General features: G+C 37.9%; 1 protein-coding gene across 1 annotated transcript in view; it reads right to left on the bottom strand.

Annotated features, from left to right (window-relative positions):
* foxp4 (forkhead box P4) overlaps positions 1–24,249 on the bottom strand; it is a 125,086-nt gene that overhangs the window by 80,922 nt on the left and 19,915 nt on the right. The window contains 1 exon segment of the mRNA XM_081358511.1: positions 2,606–2,783. Within this exon segment, the coding sequence (XP_081214637.1) occupies positions 2,606–2,773 (168 nt within the window). The 5' untranslated portion in view covers positions 2,774–2,783.

Raw genomic sequence — 24,249 nt, 5'->3', positions numbered from 1 at the left:
CTCCACACACACACACACACACACACACACACACACACACACACACACACACACACACACACAGGATGCAGCTAAGGAGTGCAAACATTCACATTCATTACCTTCACTACAATTTCAAGCCCTTATTTCAACTGTCAGAAATAAAACTATGCAAAGTAGTTATTTTACAAGTTCTTTCCCTCTCACTTCCTGTTCTGCTTCTCTTGTGCCCTCTTCTCTCAAAACGACTCTCACGTCATTGCTGATTTTGTTTTTAACTTATGGCCATTTGTGAGCAACTATAATGGTCAGACAGACTACTAAGACAGCTATTTTTATATTTATTTTCAACTCCAGAAATCACAAGATCTCAGATCATAGGGAAAAAAGTAGTTTATATTGCAAGCCAACTGAACATCTTTCATGTTCTGAGGGACATAATGTATGTTCATATATACGAGTAAATACTATATTGTTAAACTGTTAATTCAAGGCCTTAGTCTTTTATTTTATTAAGATTTATAACATTTAAAAAAAAATAATAATATAAATATTTAAATTACAAATTTTTTGTGAGGTTATTTAACCCGCTGATGCCTGAATTTTAAAATTCATCAAACAAAAATAATTTGTTTTGAGATACAATTTTATAATTTAATAGAAAAACAAAAGTGTCCATTCAAAAGAGGATAATTGTAATTATTCCAGAGGTTCACCTTGGTGCTTCACTTTCGTTAAATGCATGTTCTCATTTAAAAAAAAAACAACAACAACAAAAAAACACTTTATAAAGAAAGTTGATCACTCACTGTGATTTGGATGTAACACCACACTAAAATGGCTTGAATTTAAAAATGGCTTTTAAAAAGATCTCTCCATTTATAGTGGACACCGAGATCAGAGGGTTAATAAAGACCAAAAAGAGAGGATATTAGAGTCAGTCTTTGCATTTACACACCAAATCAATCCAGAGATTTAAATAATATGGTTTAACAGATCCCACTTTCTTTTAGTAACAGTTCATCAATATTACTAGGATCTGTTAACAGGCGTGCAGTGCAGCCTGTGTCATTGATAACAAGGTTGAGGGGTCCTGTTACCCTCTGTGTCTGTAATGCATTTAGGGAAGAGTGTGAACAGAAAAAGAGAGTTTCAGCCAAGAGAGTCCGGGAAGTGAGGAAATTCCAACTGACAAACTGGATATGGAAGACACTGACGCATAGGCCAAAGAGCAAAAACAGCACAAGCCTCTACACGCTGACGTGTCACTGAATAAAACAGTTTATTGTGACTCAGGCTAGGCTGACACTACTGCTAAGACTGGACCTCAAGTGTGAGGAATTCAGTCAAGTCGGCATCATCTAAAGGAACGAATGAAATCGCCAAGTGCAGTTCTGGATGACTGCATGGAAATATGAAGCCTGAGGACCAGATTTGGTTAAAAGATTAGTTCACCCAAAAATGAAATCACTGACTCATTCTCATGTCTCTCTAAACTTGTGCAATTTACTTTCTTACTATAAACACAAAAGGAGAAATTTTAAAGACTGTGTTGGTCGCTCTTTTGCATGCAGTGAAACTTCCAAGTATAACAGGACACAAAAACAATCAAATCAACATAATGTGCCCCAATTAATCTAAGAGCGGCTGTGGAAAAACAGTCCGTTATGCTGCTTGATATTGCAAACTGGTATTTGTTATATTATTTCTATTATCGTAATCATGCTCGTCATGATCTACTAATCATTTTAGTGCTAATAGTTTGACCATGTATTGCAATTTGTTATCATTCTAGTCATTTACCTATAGCAGCTTTTGAATTGGAAATCCACATTGCAAAAATAAGGTAGATATTTCAAATCTTCAGAAGTCATACAATATCTTTGTGTGAGACATGGGCTGCTACAAATGGATCATTGATTCGGGATTTGGAACAACGTGATCCACGAACAAATCATTTTGTGAACTTGATTAACTGAAAAGTGAATCTGATAGCTAGAAAAAAAATGATGTAGTACTTTATTTAAAAAAAATACAATAAGCATGAAATTCCTATATAAAATGCCTTGAATATACACATTCTATGATGTTTTTAATGTCTGAATTAATATAATTATTAATAAATATATTTTAATCATAATGAAAAAAAAAAACATTAACAGTATGAGATTCCTGAATAGAAAATGAAATATTAAAATACTGAATAGTTTGGCAAGGCAAGTTCCGTATGTAAAATATCATATGGTGCAACCTTCTAAAATTGTGATGTTTGCAATAAATAAATAAAGTTTTTTGTGTTCCACAGAAGAACTATACAGGTTTGACGATGAGAATGAGTAATTGTCAGCATTTCCGTACTGAGGTGAATTATCTCTTTACATTTTCATAGTTCCCATCAAATGACTAAAAAGTGATAAGCTATAATACTATACACCACACAATCAACTCTTTGAGGTTTTAAAAACAATGTAATGCAATTTGCTTCATATATCTGCTTGTTCGTACGTTGCGCAAGACATGGGAATTGCACAAGAAACAACTAACAGCTCAACACGCTTCCTGAAAGTCAGGGTAGAAAACTTAGGGTCTTTTGCACACAAACACACACACACACACACACACACACCTGCTGCTGTTGAAGGTGCAGTAAATCCACAGGGCTGATCTCCCCATTGGTGTCACAGTTGGACCCGCCTTCTCTTCCTCCGCCATCTGATTGGCTGCTTAGGCTGCTGACTCCATTTTGACTGGAGGGTGTAGTTCGAATGGTCTCAGTTGCTGATTCTACCATCATCACGTGGCACCTTGCAGAAAAAAAAGAAAGAAAGAAAGGAAAACCATATTGAGTGACCATCAGGCATTGTTAGAAGTCCTAGGAAGCATGCTAAGATCTATGTAGGCAGTGTTTTATCACAAAAGCAAATATACACACTAATCAATAGCACAGATTCACAAATCAACCACATCAGAAAGGGTTTATAGCAGAAAAAATACAGTGCCACAGCTGCTAACCTTGATAAGAACATAATAAACAAGTGCACCATACATCTATTCGGATATACCTAAAGAACCACCTGAGCCTCTGAACAGCCAATGGCAGCCAAGGACACAAACGCGGAGGAAGGCGCAACGAAGGTCTGCCTGAAGAGATACTTGTGTCAAACTAAAATGGCATTGTGCCATGAAAGAGTGACATGCTTTTCCCTTTTCCCAAAGGTTACAACACATTGCACCAGGTCTGATTGAAGGACATTTGTCTTTGACAGAGAGTGTTGATGCATCCACAACAGTGACAAAGAGGCCCTTTCAATTAGAAAACATCTGCTCTAAAGAAACACCAACCTTTCGTGCATCTTATTATCAGCAGTACAAAAACACAAGCAACTTCCAACAGAAGAGGAATGCATTTAGTATCTTTAAGAGGTAAAGTGAGTGAAAGAAGAAATAAGGCTTCAAATGAGTGAATGATTGCTCCATGTTGATTTGTATGTTTTTATCTTATTGCTTTTGTAAGCAGGTCAAATAGCCAAGGTTAAATAAAGCAAACAAATTTAGTAAAAACAGCTTAAATGTTCTCCACGTTTCATATGGTTTTGGAATATCTACAGCATTCAACGTTTGAAGTGGATCAAAAAAGTTAATCAAAGTTGCCCTAAGACAAGAACGGGTATTGTTCAAAATTCATGTATAACTTTGATGAAAGGTTTTGATCCACTTCAAATGTTGACTACTAAATATATTCCAAAACCATATGAAACATGGAACACATTTAACTTGTTTTTACTAAATTTGCTTGCTTTATTTAACCTTGGCCATTTGACCTGCTTAGAAAAGCAAGATAAAAACATAAAAAACATAAAAATCATCAACATGGAGCATTGTGATTGCTGTGGGAATGGTACTATCTACACATGCAGTACGTGCTGTACAGTAAAGCTCGCCACAACAACAGCTGAAGACCACTAAGACAGAGATATAGAAGACTCTTTACCGGCTTCCACACCCAGATCTACTGTACATTGGGACGTTTTGGAAACTCGAGGGTGCTTTTATGGGTCCAACAAGTTCACAGTTGGAATCACTTAAATGCACCTGGTTGAGGAGTTGTATACTTCATTCAAAGCTGTCAACTGAGGCAGTCACGCGAAACTCGCATGACTGAAGAGGATGCAGGCATGTCTTGTATCATGGGGGACGCAAACCAAAGATGTGGGTAGTTTTATTGCCTATGGAGCCAAGAGGAACCACGTGTGGTTAATTTACATCAACCCAGACCATCTATATCACTCGGATGTGACATGTAGGGGACAATACCAAAACCCCAACAACAGCTTTCAAAACCCACGTCGTCAACTTTTCATCATGACTAACCCCTGTTTCATAATTTCATGCAAGAAACCCATTGTTTGAGAGATGCAAGACTTGTTGCATCGGAGAGCTTGAAGGAACGAGCAGCTGCTGAGCGAGTGCATCACTGCCATATTAACCAGCCCGAGGTGTAAGCAAGCATGAAGCCTTGTCATATCCCGTAATGGGTGTATATTGCCGCTATAATGGAAGGTCGTAAATAAAGCAGCCCAATAAATCTGCACAGGGAACCTTTGATTACGGCTGTGAGACAGAAGTTTGCAGCGTCTTGTAATTGTTTTTGGCAGGCTCATCTGAGCCGCCAATGTTGAGGCTTGCCGCATCATGTTTAGCCCCCGAAGCCCCTCTGGCTGAACTTTGACCTGTGAGAACAGAGGAAAATGCATTTTTCTTTTACGGGGGAGTGAGGGATACAGAGAGGGTGGGCGTTCTTCAGATCGAAGAGATAAAATGTGTATTTGGGGGAGGGCAATGCACAAAAAAAGGAACGTTTGCCTTTTAATTGGGACGGAAGAGAAATGGGACCAAACTTGCCTTTGCTTCAGGGACAAAAACACACAAAAAAAAAAAAAAAAAAAACCTCGCAACAGATAAAACTAAAATCCCAGGACCAGCGTCTTCGCGGTATGGTAACGCAATGCACTGGCTATGCACTGAGGTTTTCTCTTTTTTATGTTCTAATATCAGCAGATTTTCTTTGGCACTTACAAGAAAGGGTGGAGGGGGTGGTGATTCATTCTCTATCCTGTTTCTGCAAGTACTGAGACTGCAACAAGGGATCATGGGAACTTCTGTGACTGCCTGTTAAGAGCTGTTTATATTGCTGATGCTGAGAGTTGCTAAGGTAAGAGAGCAACGCGGGGATAAACACGTCCCTGAATTCCGATTCGGCTCCAGAAGTGCACATTAGCAGTAAAAAGTGAAAGCTGCTGATTTTTTTCCCCTCATCCATATTAAAAAGGAAGTAACGCAAAAACAAACAAGGCCAGGAAACGAAGAGATGGCGAAACAAACCAGTTTGTCTCATTCGTGACCAAAATCCCATCCTCCCCGAAGCAAAGATTCTCCTTTCTCCCTCTCTCTTCTCCGTCTACCCCCGAGGCAGCTGCAGTTCCGTTCCTGTGCTCAGGGTCGGAGTCGGCGGCTGGCACGGGAACAGAGGATTCCGAGAGAGCAGGGTTGAAAAGACGCCGTCTGAGCCAGGTAGGCCAAGGGGCGGAGGTCTCCTGGGTAAATCTCATACAGGTGGGCCGTCACTTCACACCCTCTCAAAAAATAGCAAGCCCAGCGGGGACTAAAAGCTTCCAGTACTACGACAGGGTCAGAGGTGAAAGGTAGATTGTCTTTTCCCAGCACGCTTTTTTTATTGTTTAGGGAACAGTTTGCTAAAGACGTCAATGGTATTAACATAGACAAAGCATAAGGTGTTCCTGCCTAAATGAACTTGACAGCCGTTTATACTTTCCATGCAACAAAAGCAGATGAGTCAATAAGAGCGTAACACTTTACAAAATTAAAATCAAAAGTTGTATTTATTAACATTTTATTAACTAACGTTAGCAAATATTAACAAACACAGTAACAAATGTATTGCTCATAGTTAGTTCATATTAGTTAATACATTAACTAATGTTAACAAATGAAACCTTATTGTAAAGTGTTACCGAGTGTCCATGAAAAAGAAAGGGAAAAATCTAGTTTAAAACATACAGTTCTTTAAAAAAAGTAAAAGTAATAAAATATTTCCTTACACCTTGAATACATACAGATCTTAATCATTAAATCAAAAACACTAAATATATTTTTAGATATATTTATTACGTTTTGGGGACTCACACCACATGATATTACTAAAGGTCTAAATTTTCATTCATAAATTAAAAACATGTGTATTGAATAAAATTGTGATGTATTTTTGTAAATCTTAATCATAATTTCCCAAAAAGTTTAAATATATTTTTCAAGTTAAAAATATCAATAAAATTTATAAAAAATTATTTTAAATCATAAATTAAAAATTTGCATATTGAATAACACTTTAATGTTTTTTTTTAAGCTAAAAAAAAGTAGTAAACATAGTAATACATATTTTTGAAGTCAATCTGTAAACATCCAAATGATGACAGGCTCAGTGCATGAAGCACAGATTCACTGAAGTGGATCTCAATGTACCTCTGAACCTGAATACCTGCTTTTACAGTCTTTCATGGCCCGGTTGGCGTGCCGAGGGCTTTGAAGAGGATTGAGGCTGTCAGATCCAGACGGCTGATCCCAGATCAGCACATCTGCAGCCCCCAGACTGCGGATCGGGCTCATCGTTCCGGTCCGACTCCAAAACACAAGCCCCACTAATGCCTTCTGAATTCAGTACTTCCAGCCTGGATCATTTCACCAGAATGAAGATGGTAAACGGCCAGCACCATGTCGAGATGGTCCGTACAGCGCCAGCTAATGGAATCAGTCTTTATTATTTCAGATGAAAATGAGTACATTTCAAATCCTTCACATAAAAGCTTATTACTGGCCTCTAAAACATTGAAAGCTCTATAACGGATAATTGACTGTGATACCTGAAATTTCATTTTACACATGTTTTGCTTTTTTCCCTCTTGTTTAGTTCTCAGTGAAAGAAAATATGGCAAACATTAAACCGGGCTAAAGATTTTCCTTTGCAGTGAAAAGGACTGTTTAAGAAGCAATAGTTGAAATAATGCAAGGATTCAAGCCGTAACTCTCTTGGCAATGCCGACAGACTGGTTTAAATTTGCAACTTCAGCTCTCCGGCACACACCAGAGCTCCATTTAACTACAAAGAGCATTACCCAGATCTAAAAAGAAAATAAAACGGACGTAATACAAGATGACAACTTTGACAATATTTATAAAAATGGAATACCGCTTTATTCTGCCAGTCCTTTCCCACTTTTTTTTTATCACCGACTCATTCATTTACTCCATCTTTCCTGTCCTCTTCTTTATATAGGAACTCTTCAAGGCACATGCGGAACCGTTTCGCATTTTTCAGCAGGGCTGTTAGCTTTATTTGTCTTCCTTTGCACCTGTGGAAGAGCTCTTTCTGCACGTTACGCACACGCCAGCACACACAGACACCAGTCTCAGTAGTTTTTCAGCAGGTAACCAGATTAATAACTCTTTATCATGTTAAGCCTTATACAGGTCTATTTATATAAATCCCACAAAGGCTGTTTCTAGAGCCTTGCATCAGCTTGCAGGAATGCTCTTATTAATAAAACAAAGAAGCAGCCAACATGATTAGTGGAGACAGCCACAGTTGTGCCAGCACATCTCATGTCTTCTCCCTCAGGCTACTAAAACAACAGTCCCGCAGAGAAGCGAACGCTTCGTCAGGAGAGCGCCGCCTCTGTTTGTCACCAAATATGATTGAGCAACACAAAGTCCACCTGAGCACACGTAACAACTTGCTCTGTTCCAAAATCTAGTGAGCTGCCTATAAAAGGAACATTTTAAGACACCATAGGTTCAACACAAGGCTTGTTTTTAATCACGCAGTTTACTTAGATACCTCATTTTGGCCCATAATGCCATTACGACCAGCTAATGCAGCTCAAACAGTAGAGCGTAGTCGCATTACAGAGAATGCACAAACTAATAAATAAATACATTTTAAAAATGTAAAAAAAATACATCAAATAAAATTTAAATGTATAAGAAAGTTGCTCATGAAATATGAAGCTCAGTGGGGAAAAAGTGAAAAGTGTTTATTATTTTTTGTGCATATATAAGTTTTATAAGTGCATATACATTTTTTTTAAACACTAAAACAAGCAAAAAAAAAAAAAAAAAATGCTATGCAAGTTCTTTTGAACAAGTGTCATATGCATTAAACGTAAGGCTCAGGTGAAAAAAAAATTAAAAATGGCAGAGAAGTAAAATAACATTTATTATAAAAACTACTAAAACTTATATATCATTCAATACTGAGAAGTGTCTATTAAAAAGTGTAAGTGTAATTAAAAATACTTGTGTACTATTTATTTTTACATGCAGTATAAAAGTATCTCACTGGTAGCTTAGCAAAATGCTAAGAGTGTTTCAAATCAGCAGTTGCATAGCAGCCAATGTAAGCAGATGGGAGCAGGGTAGCTCACTAGGTAAGATACTTTTACAAGGACATCCAGACTTTATAAAATATGGGTTAAAACTCTTAATTCAAGCCTGAACAAAAAAAGCTGTTTCTGAAACAAACACGCGTTCATTGTGTTTATTTATTTGCCTCATCAGGAAGAACTGCTCTCGGGACACAAACATTCAGGAACGCGGTCTACGGAAGGATAGGGTGTATTTGTGTTAGCAACTCCAACTGCTAGCCCATGGGGCAGAGGGCAGGTGTGTGTGTGTGTGTCCCAGTGATTAGAACACACAGCTTGCGGCTCTTCCTCTAGATTTGTCTTCCCTAGACGTATGGTTGGTGGTGTTGGTGGTGAGAGGGAGGGGGGCAGGTATGACTACATCAACTAAAAGGCCGGGCCCAGGGGAAGTCTGTCACTGTCTGCCGTGAAGACAGATAGCAGGAAGACCCAGGGCTGAGAGAGAGCGTGAGAGTGAGAAAGATGTAATGAGCAGGGTACCTAAAGTAAGTCCCCACAAGAAAGGTTCAGAAACAAATAAGTGTTCTTGATAGAATAATAAAGGAAAGTCTGAATTGCTGTGTCTCTTAGCAGTTTTAACCTTGGCCCAGCACCGGCCACTTCAAAGGGATCAACTACCCGCTCCTCCCGAGGGGTACGGCGCACTGGAATATCCTGACAGTAAAGAAGAGACCCTCGTTTGAAGACTGCTTAGCCGAGCACTTATGCATTCCCTTTTTATGAGCGAAGCTGTTCTCCACTCCACTCCAGCGCGGTTTCTCTCCGTGGAAGTGGCACACTGCTCCACTTGGCATTATGACAGAATCCCTTCACGTTGCCACCCACTTACACACTCACTCACCCCAGGCCTTTAAATTCAACATGAAATGGCGTCCGCAAACCATTTTACTGACATAATGTGACATTTTGGAGTGAAACAGGATATTTAATGAGAAAACAATGGTTGAAACTTTTTTTTTTAACTTGCATTTATTCTTTTTTTTTATTATATTATCCACCAGGAATCGACTGAATCTTGAAAAGAGGGCAATTTATACCAAAATGGGGTGAAAACAACCCAAATCTCATGAGAAACTGTATTTTAGGAAGTTGCATTTTTCATACAAATTAGTAACTACGATTATTATTGATGACTACAATTAAAACTAAAATGATTAAAAACATGTTAATTGCAATATAGTTAAACAAAAAAAATAGATTAGATGAAAAAAATAAATTGTATAAATTAGAAATGCTTGCAACCAACTAAAATCATTTTGAGGTGAAGCACTAAAATAACTCACTGGCAATAGATTTAAAAAAAAAAAAAAAAAAAAAACCTAAATAGTCATGTTTAGAAAATAAGTTAAAAATAAGATAAGGTAACTCTAACAGCCGAAAAGTAAAGTTGTAAAGCCAAATGTTTTCTTTGCAATAACATGCACTAAGGAATTAAGTACAATAAAACCAGGAACATATACAGTATTAATAAAGTAAACATGGTTTTAACGTTTTTCATGTTGACTTTAAAGGAATCAGTGTTACCTCCTGATTGACCAGACATGGTTACCTGGATCAATCCCAGGTAAAGGACACACTTAGGCAAAATACAGCTGCCTCAATTGCTCCAAGCAGATCCCTGCAATTAGTGTACTGCACATCTTCTAGGATAAAAGATATCTTCTAAATACCAGGTAATCAAATACATACAAAGTCTCTGTAAACTCATAATTGCCCTGTAAAGATGATGCACTTTTTTGTGTTTTGCCCTCATTCTCAGATCTTGAGGAAAGATGGTGATTTTGTTCAGTATAGCTACATGAGCTACAGATCCAGTTGAACTCAACAGCCTCCTCTTGTGATCGCATGGAACAGTTCCAGCCTGTACAGGTGCGATAGATAGACTTTATCTGCTCATTTCTTGGCCTCAAAGAAAAATTAACATCTAAAAGAAACATTTGAGTGCATGTGCATTCCAGCCATGCTGATTTAAATAGCAGTGAAGGTAAACATTTGAAATGGTTGCTGGTTTATTGGGGACTAGACTGCTTTTACTGTCACAACCGAAACCCTTAGCTATTATTGCAAAAGCTTAGGACCACCAATGGCCAAAAATAACCAATTCATTTCCCTACGGCACAGGCTGAGACAAGGGGCACAGAAATAAATGGGAGCGTGGAAAAAGAAAATGAAATGAACGGAATGATCTGCGTTCATGAGGCTAATGTCACAACTTTGATCTTGTGATAATTTTCAACGGGCTTCGGAGTTGGTGTCCTAATTTCAAACGCAGTTTTTTTTTTTAGCTGAGGTTTTCCTTTTTCCCTTCAATCTAAACTATGGCAGATGACAATTAAGGAATTGCTTACCCGCTGACTGTCTCAAAAATCAGAGGCACTTAAAGGACAATTCAATTATCAAGGACATGCCGATATGAAAGTAAAGTAAGAAAGATTCTCACGGGGGAAAGAAAACGAGGCCAAATAAAACAGAAGAGACAATCAGAAAAAAAAAAGAAAAAAACCATGTGGGGGAGGCAATTAGATTCATAAAATATCTAATGTACCATATGGCGATCTGATGTGTTCCTGCTGTGACGCGCACCTGATGTAGAAGGAGGCAAAGTCCTGTTTGTCGAGCCCATAAAGATTAGCTTTAATCAGGTGGGTTTCGTTGCATTCGGTAAACACCACCAGCATTCCCGACCGATGAGATCGCTTTTGTGTGTCTGTGTGACGGGGCAAACATTTACTCCCCCTGACACTACTACTACCCTCTGCCTTTTTTCTTTTTGGCCAAAAGTAAGTGATTTTCCATCCTGCCCTTGATGTTTAAGAGACTGGAGATTTCTATACGAGGCCTCCTCACCATCAGATCATGGCAAATATTTGGAATAGGTGCTGGGCTTTCACAAACGGCCCATTTGTCAGCCATTGAACACACACATTTTCATCCACTTAAACCAGTGATTCCCAACCAGGGGTATGAGCATGCAGGGGTACGCAAAATAGGCATGCTAGGAATGATGTTAATCGCCCCAGCATCACCCCAGCCTGGTGCATGGGTCACTGCAAATATGTCCATTTACAATGTGATTTTTCAGCGTTGAGCATATTGTAGCCAATCACAGGCATGTCTGTTGAAAGTAATGGCCAATCAGAGGTGTTTAAAATGCCTCAAAACGCTGAAGGAGTTTCTGTTTAGTGCTAGTTTAAGTCCTACATGCTCACAAACCTTACCCTAACAACAAACAAAGTGTAATGCATTATAAATTAAGAGATTTATTGTGGACTTTTCATTGATTAAAATGGGAGTTTTCGTAAGTGTGCCGAAATCAGTGAACTTACGCTGAACTGACTGACAGCTTCAGTGAATATAAATTTGATTTAAAATGATATAAAAATGATTTTTTTTAAAACATAGCGGTTTTATAATGTCTAAATATAAATTCAAAAGCAAAACGTGTGTGGGGAAAACTATATTAGGGAGTGGAAATGGCTAATATGAGCAAATACGTGCTCCCCTGCCTGCTGGTTATAGTGGCAATTACATGGTCTTTGTTATAAAAGTGTTTGTTTTCCATCAAATGTTGGATTTATTCATTTAAAATGTGTATTTTATCCAGTTTTTTTTTTTTTTTTACCAACATCATTCTTGATCCTTTAGTGTCGATGAAAGAGTACTTCAGATAGATGGAATGAACGACAGACAGACAGAACGACAAACAGCCAGCACGACAGACAGACAGATATCTGTAAGGATCATGTATTGTGTGGCTCTTTATAGGGAGAGGTGGGCAGGGGCCTGTGGGTCATGTTAATATGTGGTTATTTTCCTGTGATCATCAAAATGAATAAAGCCATTTCTCATTTCCTACAATGGTTTAAGAGGCTAGTGATGGGGCAAGGGCCATCTCAAAAACGCCTGAGGCACTAATATCCAAAATTTTATTTAACATGGTGGAACAGAGGTGGAACGTTATGGCTTTGACGAACAAGCAATCCAACAACTGCCTAAATGCACCCGGATGCAAAATCTGCTTTATGAACATGACCTTCATTTGCATGATAAAGTTTAAATGAACAGCATCTGAGATTACAGTGAGAGAGGGAAGATGGTGGCAGAGTTTGAGAGTTAGCTGATCTAGATTAAGAAAAAAAGACAGTGGGAACAGGAAAATCTGGAGTGAAGCCAGTTCATGTTTTTGCTCCATGTCAACTCAGCAAAGTAAGGATGCCTCACCACTGATAGCATGGAACAGACAGGAGAAGAAAAGTGGAATAAAATTTCAATAAACAAAAACATAAATGGCAACCAATCAGAATATCAAATCACTAATTCTTAAAAAATATGAATTATAAAATATTTTAAAATGTAATTGTTTAACAATACAATTTAATAGTTTTAGCAAAAAAAATTGTCTGTTTGTCATTTAACTATTCTCACAATATTAAAAAACAATTAAAAGTTAAAATGAAACTTTTTCCACACACAAAATTTTTTAAAAAATACGACTGAAATACGACTAACTTAAGACTTTAAACGAGACGGTGGGGCAAAGTGATGTTTTAATAAGTTCAAAGTGGACATGATATAATTTTATACATCTGCTTTCATGACTGGCACTCTGGATTTCTGAGTTAATTAATTGATTGGATCAGAGTGGGTATAATCAAATAAAATTTTATAACTCCATAATAAAAAAACAACACTTTAGAAGGAGGCATGTGGAAAAATGATAGCATGTCCTTTTTTCAAATTAATTGAATTTTAGTACTTCTGAACTTGGTCCAAGGCATCTCATAAGCAATAACTCCACACCATCTTGAAAATGGCTCCATGACTAAAGACATTCAAACACATACACACTTTTTTTTTGGTCCCTTGATTTCTGGGGAAAAACCACCACTGTTTATAACTAGTAACCGAGAGCGTTCAATGGCCAGACATTTCCATGTTTTATTCTCCAGTAGTTGCACTGCCTAATAAAGTTCTCACCAAGAGTAAAAGCTAAAATATTAATTCCATCTTCAGCAGTGCTGATTGCATTAAAAAACGTCTGTTTTATTATTTAGCACAGAAAGGAAAATCTTTGTTAAAGTGACTTGAATGCAAATTGATATCACTAGAACGAACAGTAGAAAAGCATTACTAATTTGATCATAATAATACCAATAGAATAATTCATAATGTAATATAAATAAATTAGAGAGGTAATTCGTTTGAAAATGGATGCCTTCAATTAATGTCTCAGCCCCCCAACCAAAAAAAAAAAAAAAAAAAAAAGTGCACATACTGTACACCCGTTTCATAGACAAGAACATTAATTGCTTAACTGTAGTCATTGTTATGAGGTGTCAGAACCCGTGTAGAATCAGGGAAGAAACTAAACATGCAGAGTTCGCTTTAATATTACATAAATTTTTCACTGCATTTATTCAATATTCATGAATTATGCTTGCTCTCACTAACTTGTCTTTATATCCAGCGTGAAGTGTTTTTTCCGCTATGAAAACAGCAGCTCGTGTCCCGATTCAATTTCAGCGAGGATGATTTTAAAATCAGTACGTGACATGTCGCCTTTTCACCTTGTTCATTTTCCATTCCTCTCTACGGAACAAGAGTAGCTGCCTTTGTGTCATTATCAGCCTTATTACACGTCATTAAAATACTGGAAGAAAATTCCAGAAGAAATATACACGCTACACCAGGGCAGTCGCTTTCTCTCTCTCTCTCTCTCTCTCTCTCTCTCTCTCTCTCTCTCTCTAGCGTGTCACACTTTTGGGGGTGAGCATGCGTGTGTGTGCGAGAGCGCAGAAGTGACAAAAAAAGAACAATATAATTGGAGAAATGTACGCAGTAATAATAGGTATTCAGAAAATGATAATTCATATTAAACAGGGTGCATAAAGTCAGCCTCATTTGCATGTTTTAGATTATATGCATTTCAAAAGTAATTTCCGCAGGGCATATGAATGACATTAATTCCCAAGTGGTTTCTGCTATAGACCTCAAACTATCAAACACTCAAACATTTAAAAGATGAAAAAAAGAGTACTGCCACATTTGCGAGGGGAGATTTCAAGGTTAAAGTATTTGAATGCATGTTTTAAAGTTCTGTCTAGGTTGTTTAAAGTTGTTCCTAGCCTAGTTTAGAGTTCACTAAGCTGTGTTTGGAACAAAACCATCATGAGACTTTATACTTTTAAATTCAGCACATATATTTGTAAAATTGATGGATGGATGATTCTTATAATATTTGACAAATACAACTCTATAATTATTTCATTAGCTTTAATAAATTCATTGCTGACTACAATATAAACACTATGCCATACGCTAAATTGTCAGTTAACCTAAAATGTGCTAACATGTGGTAACTGCTAAATGAAAAAGATTATTTAATATGGCTCAATCAAACTGACTACATTAGGTTAAAGCATTAAAATCATTTTTCAAGTGTCAGATCAGGTAGAACACATTTTCACGTCTTACAGTGTAAGAGTCAAATATGTCATTTCAATAACCTAAATTATAATAACCAAATGCCCATCACAAATAAATAAATAAATCATCTCGACACAATGTGAAAGTGCATACTGCTAGTCTTCCCAGACCCAAAACATGAGTGTGTTACAGTGCCAATCACTGTAATATGGCACAAAGAGAACTGTGGGTATTCAAAGTGCCAATTTTAATACAGCCCTCCAGCCAGAAGTTGGGAGAGAGGGAGAGAGGGAGGGGGGGAGAGAACCATTTTAGCCTTGGTTCATTTGAAGAGAAAACAAATTGGAGAAAGACTTGAGTGAAAAACTGGCAAGTTCTATTCGATAAGACAAATTTGACCAAGTGCCATAATGTTTCTGATGCACAAGAGACTGGAGTTTTGAGTATTATGTATAGTGCAATGGTTCTCAATTGGCGAGTATGGATAAGTAAATAAAAAGGGTTTCTTAACTTTTTATAACTAAACATTTAATAGAAGCTACTCAAATTATACAGATGTCAAATTTGACATATTTCTTTTTTTGCACAGTAAACAATTTTGGTATAGCATTGGGTCGCTCACTAAATTTCCTGAAGCAAAACCAGTTGAGGACCACTAGACCAACTAAATGGACAAACCAAATAAACGAGCAATACGTCCTAAACTTGCCCATCTGTGCTAGTTTTGGCTTACTCACAAAGATTATGTATATAAAAATAATTGTAAAAAAAAAAAAAAAAAAAAAAAAAAGAAACCACAGGGGAGAAGGGGAGATAGAGTCTGGGCTGCCTCGCTTTGTGTAGTTTGTGTTGTGTCTGTCTAAATATTATGCTACCGAATGTTTCCCTCCACATGATTATCTCATTATGAATTAATGGTTTGCATGCTGCGATGTGTGTGTGCACAATGCCTAGTTGCGCTAACTGTTTATCTGCCTCGCCATAAGAAAAATAAAACACGGGCCAGAGTGAGTCTGGCCATCATAATCATGAGTCAGCTTGTTGTGGCATTTAAAAGTCAAGCAGATATTAACAGCTTGGGCGGCGAGCGGAGAGTGAGAGCAACTCTAATGAACAGCATGCAAACGGTACGCTACCGTAATCGCCCTGATGATCAAGTTTCGTCCTCTTCGTTTTACAAGTCTCCGCTTACAGGTGCTGACAGGCCACTATGGCGAGATTTAAGGGAAAGAAAAATGGATTTTATGGCATTATCTCGTTATATCTCTCTCCCGGTTCTGTACTCATACTGTAAGACTAGCCTCTTTGTCCTTCTCCAGAGAAGGATACGTGGACAAGTTCAATTACGCGGGGAGAATAAATGCTGAGGGAATGGGAAGGAGAGAAAAGCAGAGTGAAGGAGAAGAAATAAAGAATATCTAGAGGGAGAAAAACAGGCTAATTAGGACCTGGAAAATGGTTTTGTTATTTTTTTTCCCAATCTTTTTTTTTTCTCCCCCCCCCCTTTTTTTTTGTTTCCCGAGGGAGTTTTTAAAGAGTTCTATTTCTTTTCAACAAGGGAGGCGGAGGGGAAAAATGAAAAGAGGATTATGTTTCTTAAGACAAAAATCATGACATACACAGAAAAAAACGAAACGTCTCGCAACAAAGGAATTCACAATGTCCATATTATCAGTCTGCTAAGCTGGCGTTGGACTGCGAAAACATCTGCATTTACACCTCATTTCATCTGTGTCTCAAAACACAGGCCCAAAACGTTGGGTGGAGGAACTTCGAGGCCTTTTTTTTTTTTTTAAATGGAAAAAAGCTTCCATCTCCAATCGAACCTCGGGCAATATCACTCTAATGAAGTGCATACTAAAAGGGCTCATTCCAATCTCCTTACTTCTGACACCAAGCGCACTTGAAAGGCCATCTTTAGAGAAGCGGTTCTGTAATGATAGCGGTGGATAGACTGGACGTGTAAGAGGCATATTCATTCCTTTGGCTTTAATTGGAGAACTCGCATGACTGATTCAGAAAGGCTGCTAGTCTGGTTCAGAGCCCCCAAGCCCGAGCCCAGGGGCAGCCAGGCAGAGCTAACGCCCTTAGTCAGGAGGAGGTGAGCGCCAGCACAAAGCCAACATCAAACTAGACACTCGGGCTAAAAGGTACAAGCGGAGCTGGGGGTGGGGGTGGGGTGCTGGGGGTCTGAAAGAGAAAGAAAGAAAGGAAAAGACAATGCTTTTAAAAGACAATTAAAGCACATTGATTTCTCTTCCTTGTTTCAACAAAACACATTCCGGAGCATCTGGGGCCTTGACTGTTTTATTCGAAGACAATCTGTGGTGCTTCTTTGAGTTATTGCAATCGTTTCCTCCACAATGGCACCCACCTGTTGCTGACATTCCTGCATATCACAGTTATTCACCATGTATCATATCTCTACTGTTGAATAAAATAAAATAATTACTACTCCCGCTACTGGTAGAACTTTTAAGATCCGTCTGCGTAGCTTTAAACGATTTCATGGTTCAAAAAAAAAAAAAAAAAAAAAAAAAAAAAAAAATCACAGCTTGGAATTATCAAGACAGCCCGGGCCGGGAAAAGGGTGGGGGTCCAGGGGGGTGAGGAGGCAAACGCCATCTGCTATCTTTCACCAGACACTTCTGACTCTAACTTCTCTTTCTCCTCTGCTTTTTTAATACCTTCGAAAATAAAGGAATGGAAAAAACCTGCATATTTGTCATTTCCGATTGTTTACCTTTTTCACGGCAAATTGATTTTTACATCTCCTTTTCCTGGAAGCGTCTAGGTGCGGGCCTGCCAACCCCTGTTTCTCTGTTTTATGGACCTAGCCCTCTGGAGAAGTTTTAAAGCTTTCAGTTCAGAAGTCATTTAAATGATACAATACCGCTTTTGTCCCAGGCACCTCTGTTTCTCTCTCTTTCTCTCGCTCTTCAATCACCCAAATTCCAGCATGCATTTTTTTTTCTCTCCCCAAGTTTAAGACTACATGTTTAAAAGCTTCTTCTTTTTTTTTGTCATTACCTCGCATCTCTTGAATTTGACACTTCACCTCAAAGACGAAAAGACAACTCATTGCATCAAGGCCTTGTGATGAAGTGGGATGATGTACGATTTAAAGTTTTTGTAGACGTCTGGTTTTACACCCACTGCCGCAGCCACGATATTGGTTGGTTTCGGAATCAGTCGTTTCGCTGTGAATTGTGTCTGGCATGTGGGACAAAATCGGAGTTCCTATATTCCAAGACTGCAAACAAGACATGGCCAAAGCTGTGAGGAAAAACTTTGCAAAAATTTCTCACGCCGGTTGCTAGGCATATCTGCAAAGTGAACTGCTGATTTGCTTTTTTGTGACATAACATTTAGGCTCAAGATTAGCCTGTTAACCCACTTTTACAAAACATAATTGCATGATATCATGCAAAGATCCTATCCCTCACCAAAGCCAATGGTTGAGATGACGTTTAATAAGAAATTATATATATATATACACACAGTAATGTCTTTTAAATGACTAAAATTGTCAAAAATCAAACATTTCCCTTTTCTTTGCATTTTCTTCGGTTGGCATGCTAACAGCTTAGCTTATTATATTAGCATAGTGCTAACTGGTTAAGGAAAGCTCTAGAACCAGATATCATGATAACATGGTATGTTTTTGTTTCAGGCACAGGATCTTGCTTGACATCCGTTTGCCTTTAGTCTGAGGACTTAGATTTAGCCTAAACTTATCCTCTAATGGGGTTTTTACACATTTGATGTAACCAATAAACAGATCTGACAAAAAAAGGCATGCCAGATGCTGCACGCAAAACGCAAACATCTAGAATCCATATGGAATATCTGAAGGCCTTGATGGTTAAAAACTGGCACAGGCTCAGAAGCTGTCACCCTTCAAGCTGTGAAGCCTTTTTATTGTCCGTGCGTGTACAAATCCTACAAAAGAGGGGGGGGGGAAATTAAGGGGAATTCTTTTCCCTGAGACCTCTAAAAGTAGATCTCAAAAACCTGTTGAGCTGGAAACATCCCTCAACCCCCAGAACTTCAGCAGAGATTAAAAGGCTAAATGGACCGGCATGACTAAACATTTCTTAGTGCAGGGACATGTTCAAAGGCTCTTGGGAATTAAAATCCTCATCAATGCTCCAGCAGAGACAAATCCTTATTTATTTTCTATAATAGGAACACGTCTTTCCAAAGCAGCGAGAGGTGATAAACTCTTCGCTTTGTTCTTTTTGTCGTGATCAAACACATTCCGGCTACTGAGAGCAGTGCATGTGGTTCTCTTACACACTCCGATTTAGGAATGGACGAATGTGATCATCAGGACCAAAGTAAAGTAAAATCTTAGTGCTTTTAGTGCTCTAATTACTTTCAGAGGACAATGCATAGTGGTCTTAACATCTCTGATGCGTAAATGTATTATTCCATGTGCAAAACTGACTTTACTTCACCCTGTTTCCAAATACTGACACAGTTTTGGCCAAAGCTGCCTCAGTAATTAAAATAATCCTTTCATGCTTGTCGGGTGAATTACAGTTGTATTTATTATAAAACTGTTACATACAAAATAAGCACCAAGAGCACACAATTAAAACCTAGTTAAGTGGTTATATGGGTCTTTTTGCGTGGAAATGGAGATTGAACTTGTTCGTAGTCATAATTAGGCTAAATAAAATTAAAATTATATTTGCAGCGCTCACAGGTACAGCCGGGACCGGTGTCACGGGGGTCCACTCATTGCCGGTGATTGGATCAAATTGTTGGGCGATTTACAGCACCATTCCCCCTCGGTGTCAACCAATTAACATTTCCTTAACACCCAGCACCTCTTTGAAGTAAGGTGTCTCCATTGTAATGGGAGGTTTGCAAGGTCAATGTCTTTTATGGAAGCTTTCTGTCATATTTCTATCTCCTCAGCAACGACATTTAATTGTGTTTTCAAATTTTAAACGTATTGTAAAGGCGCCTTCTAATTCGCCAACTGTAGATTCAGCCAAAATGGGTCGTGCTGAACTGAAAAAGACACAATGTGTCTATTCACAGGCCTGAAAAACACAGAGATGACGCATTGCTCCGTCTTGATCACAATGGCAAAAAAAATGACAAACAAGATATATACAATGAGCATACAGAAGCACAAAATAAATGATAAGAGAGATATTGGAAACCCACAATGCTTTTGTCCCTCAGAACTTCCACACACATACATGCACACACACACACACACATCCCAAGCTCCATTTCCCAGTATATTGCGGTGGTGGTGAGCACAGCTGGCAACATCTGGAGGCATTTTAAGTCTGTTTACATTTCCAAAACACTGAAAAATACTGCAGGTGCCAGAAGAGTAATAAGGAACCAGGTCACAAAAAAGGATTGTTTAAACTCTAACAACTCTCGGCTCTGTCTCTCCCTCTCTCCTTCTGGAACTTGCTTTCTCTCTCCACTCATTTTTCATCAATCGCACACCACTTGCCTTTCAACGAAAAATAAGGCGCCGTAACAGTGCTCCAGCAATAACAGGAAAAATGGATTGAGAAGGAGAGAGAATGATGTAAAACATCAGTCCTTTACAATGAGTCCTGAAAGATTCAAAGAAGCATACCAAATCTAATTGAACTACAAATCCTTATATACTGTATATATATATGTGTGTGTGTGTATGTGTGTGTGTGTGTGTGTGTTACATTATATATAATTATATATAGGCTAAATAAATCTCACAAAATCTATGTGATAAGACTGGTCTGCTTTTTTATTCTCTTTCACAAGTCACATTTTTAAACTTTAAACTAGATTGACTTTAAACATTTCCTTAACAGATCAAGAGGGGCTTATCACGTTGCTTTTGAAAACGTCCACACCACTATAGCAAACCACCGACACTTATCATAACACATAAGCAAACCATATAAATATTCACCAACTCCTCCACATGGTCTTTCTTAAACCCCCTTATACACACAAACGCACACCCACCAGCTGCACTTAAGTTTTTCCTTCCCTTAAATGTAGAAAACAACCAGGAAAAACACTTGGATTTTGTTCAGCTTAATCAAAACAGACATAAAATAGCCCAGAACGTTGACATCATTTCAACTGCTTCCCCAAGGCGGGCAGAGAAGGGTCTGCTCGAAAATTTGACACAAAGGCACATGCTGTGTAGGATGCAATTACAGTGATTGAGTGTAATTTACCCGTGTAAGATGAAACCGGCCGGGCAGATGGAGGAGAAGCCGGGGATCGTGTTCTAGCCAGTCTGCACATGGTTGGGATATGGAGCACAGCTTCTCACCTTTGAACTGACTAACATTTAGCGTGATGACATGCCATGCGAACACACATTCCACATTACTATTGGTCGATGTATGATCCTGGATACGTGTGTGTGTGTGTGTGTGTGTGTGAGAGAGAGTGTGTTTGCGCACAAAACCCGTGTGCAAAAGTTTTCATGGTTTGTCAAAAAGCCATTGGATTTATCCATGAAAGTGCATACTGAAAGCTCAATTAAAAAAATTTAGTTTCCGAATGTTACACCACTCAAATAAGGCTTGTAATCCTTTGTGCTTGTTCACTTCTTTCCCATGAGAGGAGGAAGGGAGGAACAAAAGTTTAGGTAGCCTTTGAGACGCTCGTGGCCCTTACAGAGACTGACTTTTCAAGGATTAACATCTACACCGTTTGTTACCTTTTGAACAAAGCAGCTGAAAGGGAAATAAAGGGAATTACAGTCTGCGATGGGCAGTCACATGGTGGTGCAGCCAGGAGACAGAACCCTGGGAAAAGTTCAGAAATGGGGCAAATCAGAATGTAGAAAATGTGTGGAATTTCATTAGGGTTAAGGACCATCATCAAACTAGAGGAAGATCCCGGACGGAACATGAGAATCTTTTTAGAGTTTAACTAGTTGAACAGATCAGGCAAGAATTCAAAAGAAGAGACTACAAAAAAAAAAGTGTCTAATCTACTCATATACTGTATATATAAATATATTTTATATATATATATGTAAAAATTATTCTGTAACTATGACAGTGCAAAAAAAAAACATTGTTTTACATAAGTATTATGTTTTCTATTAGTAGTAGTAACATTATACTTAGTATAATATTAATAGTAAATATTATTATTAATAGTAACACTATTATTATAGTATCATTAATATTAATTTATAACTTTAGTTTATTATTAGTAGTACATTTTTATTACTATTTTTTATTATTATTATTATTATTATTATTATTATTAACAACAACAATTTAGTCTATTTTCTTTAATCTAATGCTGTTCATGCATCAAAAAACTGGTGTAAAATTGCATTAAGTTTAAATTAGAAAAAAATTTAATATATTTCACTAAAAAGTTTGCTCTATGATTTTTTTATTTTTTTATTCATCAATTCATCCTAATTAAGCACAAGCTTTGTTTATCTTGTATGCACTTTCAAAGAACATCTCAGTTATTGTATCTTTGCATTTTACATTACAGAGTGTTGACATGATCGCCACAGGCTAGAAAAGCCTGAAAATAAGACACGTCTTTAGTGAAGTATGTGTTTAAACAAAAGAAAAATTCCCTAAAGATATGCAAGCCATCAATAATAGACAGTGAGGCATGTATATGTAATGAGCACAAACGCGAATGCAATGCCAGTGTTTTCCAGTTTGAATCCATGCAACTGTATATGCTAAAAAAAAAAATAGGAAGTTTCTGAGGCAGTGGAGTGCTCATGTTTCTACCTGATCTACCCATACAATTTGAGGAGGAAGAGGTCAGAAACTGCTAAAAGAGGGCAGCCCACTCGGTTTGAGGGTCAACTTACTGTTCACACAAGCTCCAGCTCACAAATCAAAGCAGTTTTTCCACTACTTAATCTTAAGGGTCGTGACTCGCCATGCAAGAGGAACTCGGTCCACGGCCGACTGGCAACTCTATAAACATTTAACAGCCGTTTGCAGCCATTCACAGCCACACTTTAGCTATGTGCGAGTCTGCCCTGTGGATGCCCCGATACCTGCCTGCCAGGAGCCTTCCTTTTCAGCTCAGTCGTTACTGGAAGTGCCTGCCAGGAGGGTTAGTGTGTCTGCTTGTGTGGGTGTGCGTCAGTTCCACTTCCACCTTACGGGCTTCATCTCTCTGAGCTCATTCACCAGTGTGTGTGTTCTTTTAAAGGAAAAAAATCTGAATGAAAATGAAACCGTAAAGTGAAGGACTTAAAAATGCAGTGCCCTATAGTTAGCATCAGCTGTGTGAAGTTGTTCCTCCACCAATTGACATCCATCAGCATTATGGGAATTTTAAATTTAATAAAAGCTTTTGCTCGGCAGACTCAGAGAGCTGAGCATATAAGAGCCAGACCTGTTCACACACTCTCCCCCAAACTGGAACAATTTCTCATCTGCCAAACAGAATGAAACCAAAAAAAGTCGTCTACGCACAGTGTAAATACAATTGCGGAGCAGGTATCTGGATCCAAAAGGATGATCTTAGGGCCTTGTTCATAGTTTATCACCACTGGCTGTAGAACAGTGATGGGCACACGGCTACAAGGAGCTTTTCTGCACCTTTTCTTCTCGATTCCTCCTTTCTACTGTTCCTTTGAAAGGTAACAAGCAGCATTTAGGCAGGGAGTGAAAAGAAGTCAATATCCTCTGGGGATCCAAGTGGATTACAAAAATGTCACTTTCTCACAGTAGACAGTCACAGAAGGGTGCACGCAAACACACACACTCACATGGGCAGACAAACAAGAATACACACTCACTGAGATGCACAGTAGTGATTCTGTGTTTATACTCGCACAACAACAACTTGGTACCCGCTGGTAGACCACCGTTATCATATCAATGTCCCAGTAGCCATCAGTCCAGCAAACACTGTGTTTCCTAACTTTATTTTGTCTTATGCACCACCAATTCAGATGCGTTTCCTTTTCAAATCTATTTCGCTGGATACCATTTAGAATTACCACTAATTATATTAAAGTCAAATAAAAATAACAAAATAAATATAAACATATTAAAATAACTTAAAATGAATCTAATGATTTGTTTAGTTCCTTATAAGTCAATATTATACTGGATTATTATATTAAGTATTATTAAATCAGCTATACAAATAAATGAAATTGGTCATGATTCAATATTTTTTGTTTTGTTTTAAGTCAAAACTATACAATTTAGCATTAATATTAATGATAATGCCAAATTATATACAGAATTATGAGTTAGAAGAACTGAAAAAATGAAATTAGTCATGATTTGTTATTTTAATTAATTTTTGTATTTTTCAGTTTCTTTTAAGTCATAATACTGTATATAATTTAGCATTACTATTC

The sequence above is a fragment of the Scardinius erythrophthalmus genome, assembly GCF_964197995.2.
Source record: "Scardinius erythrophthalmus genome assembly, chromosome: 25".
NCBI lineage: Eukaryota > Metazoa > Chordata > Actinopteri > Cypriniformes > Leuciscidae > Scardinius > Scardinius erythrophthalmus.
Note: the sequence above shows the minus strand (reverse complement) of the source record. Positions and strands in the feature narration are given on the sequence as shown.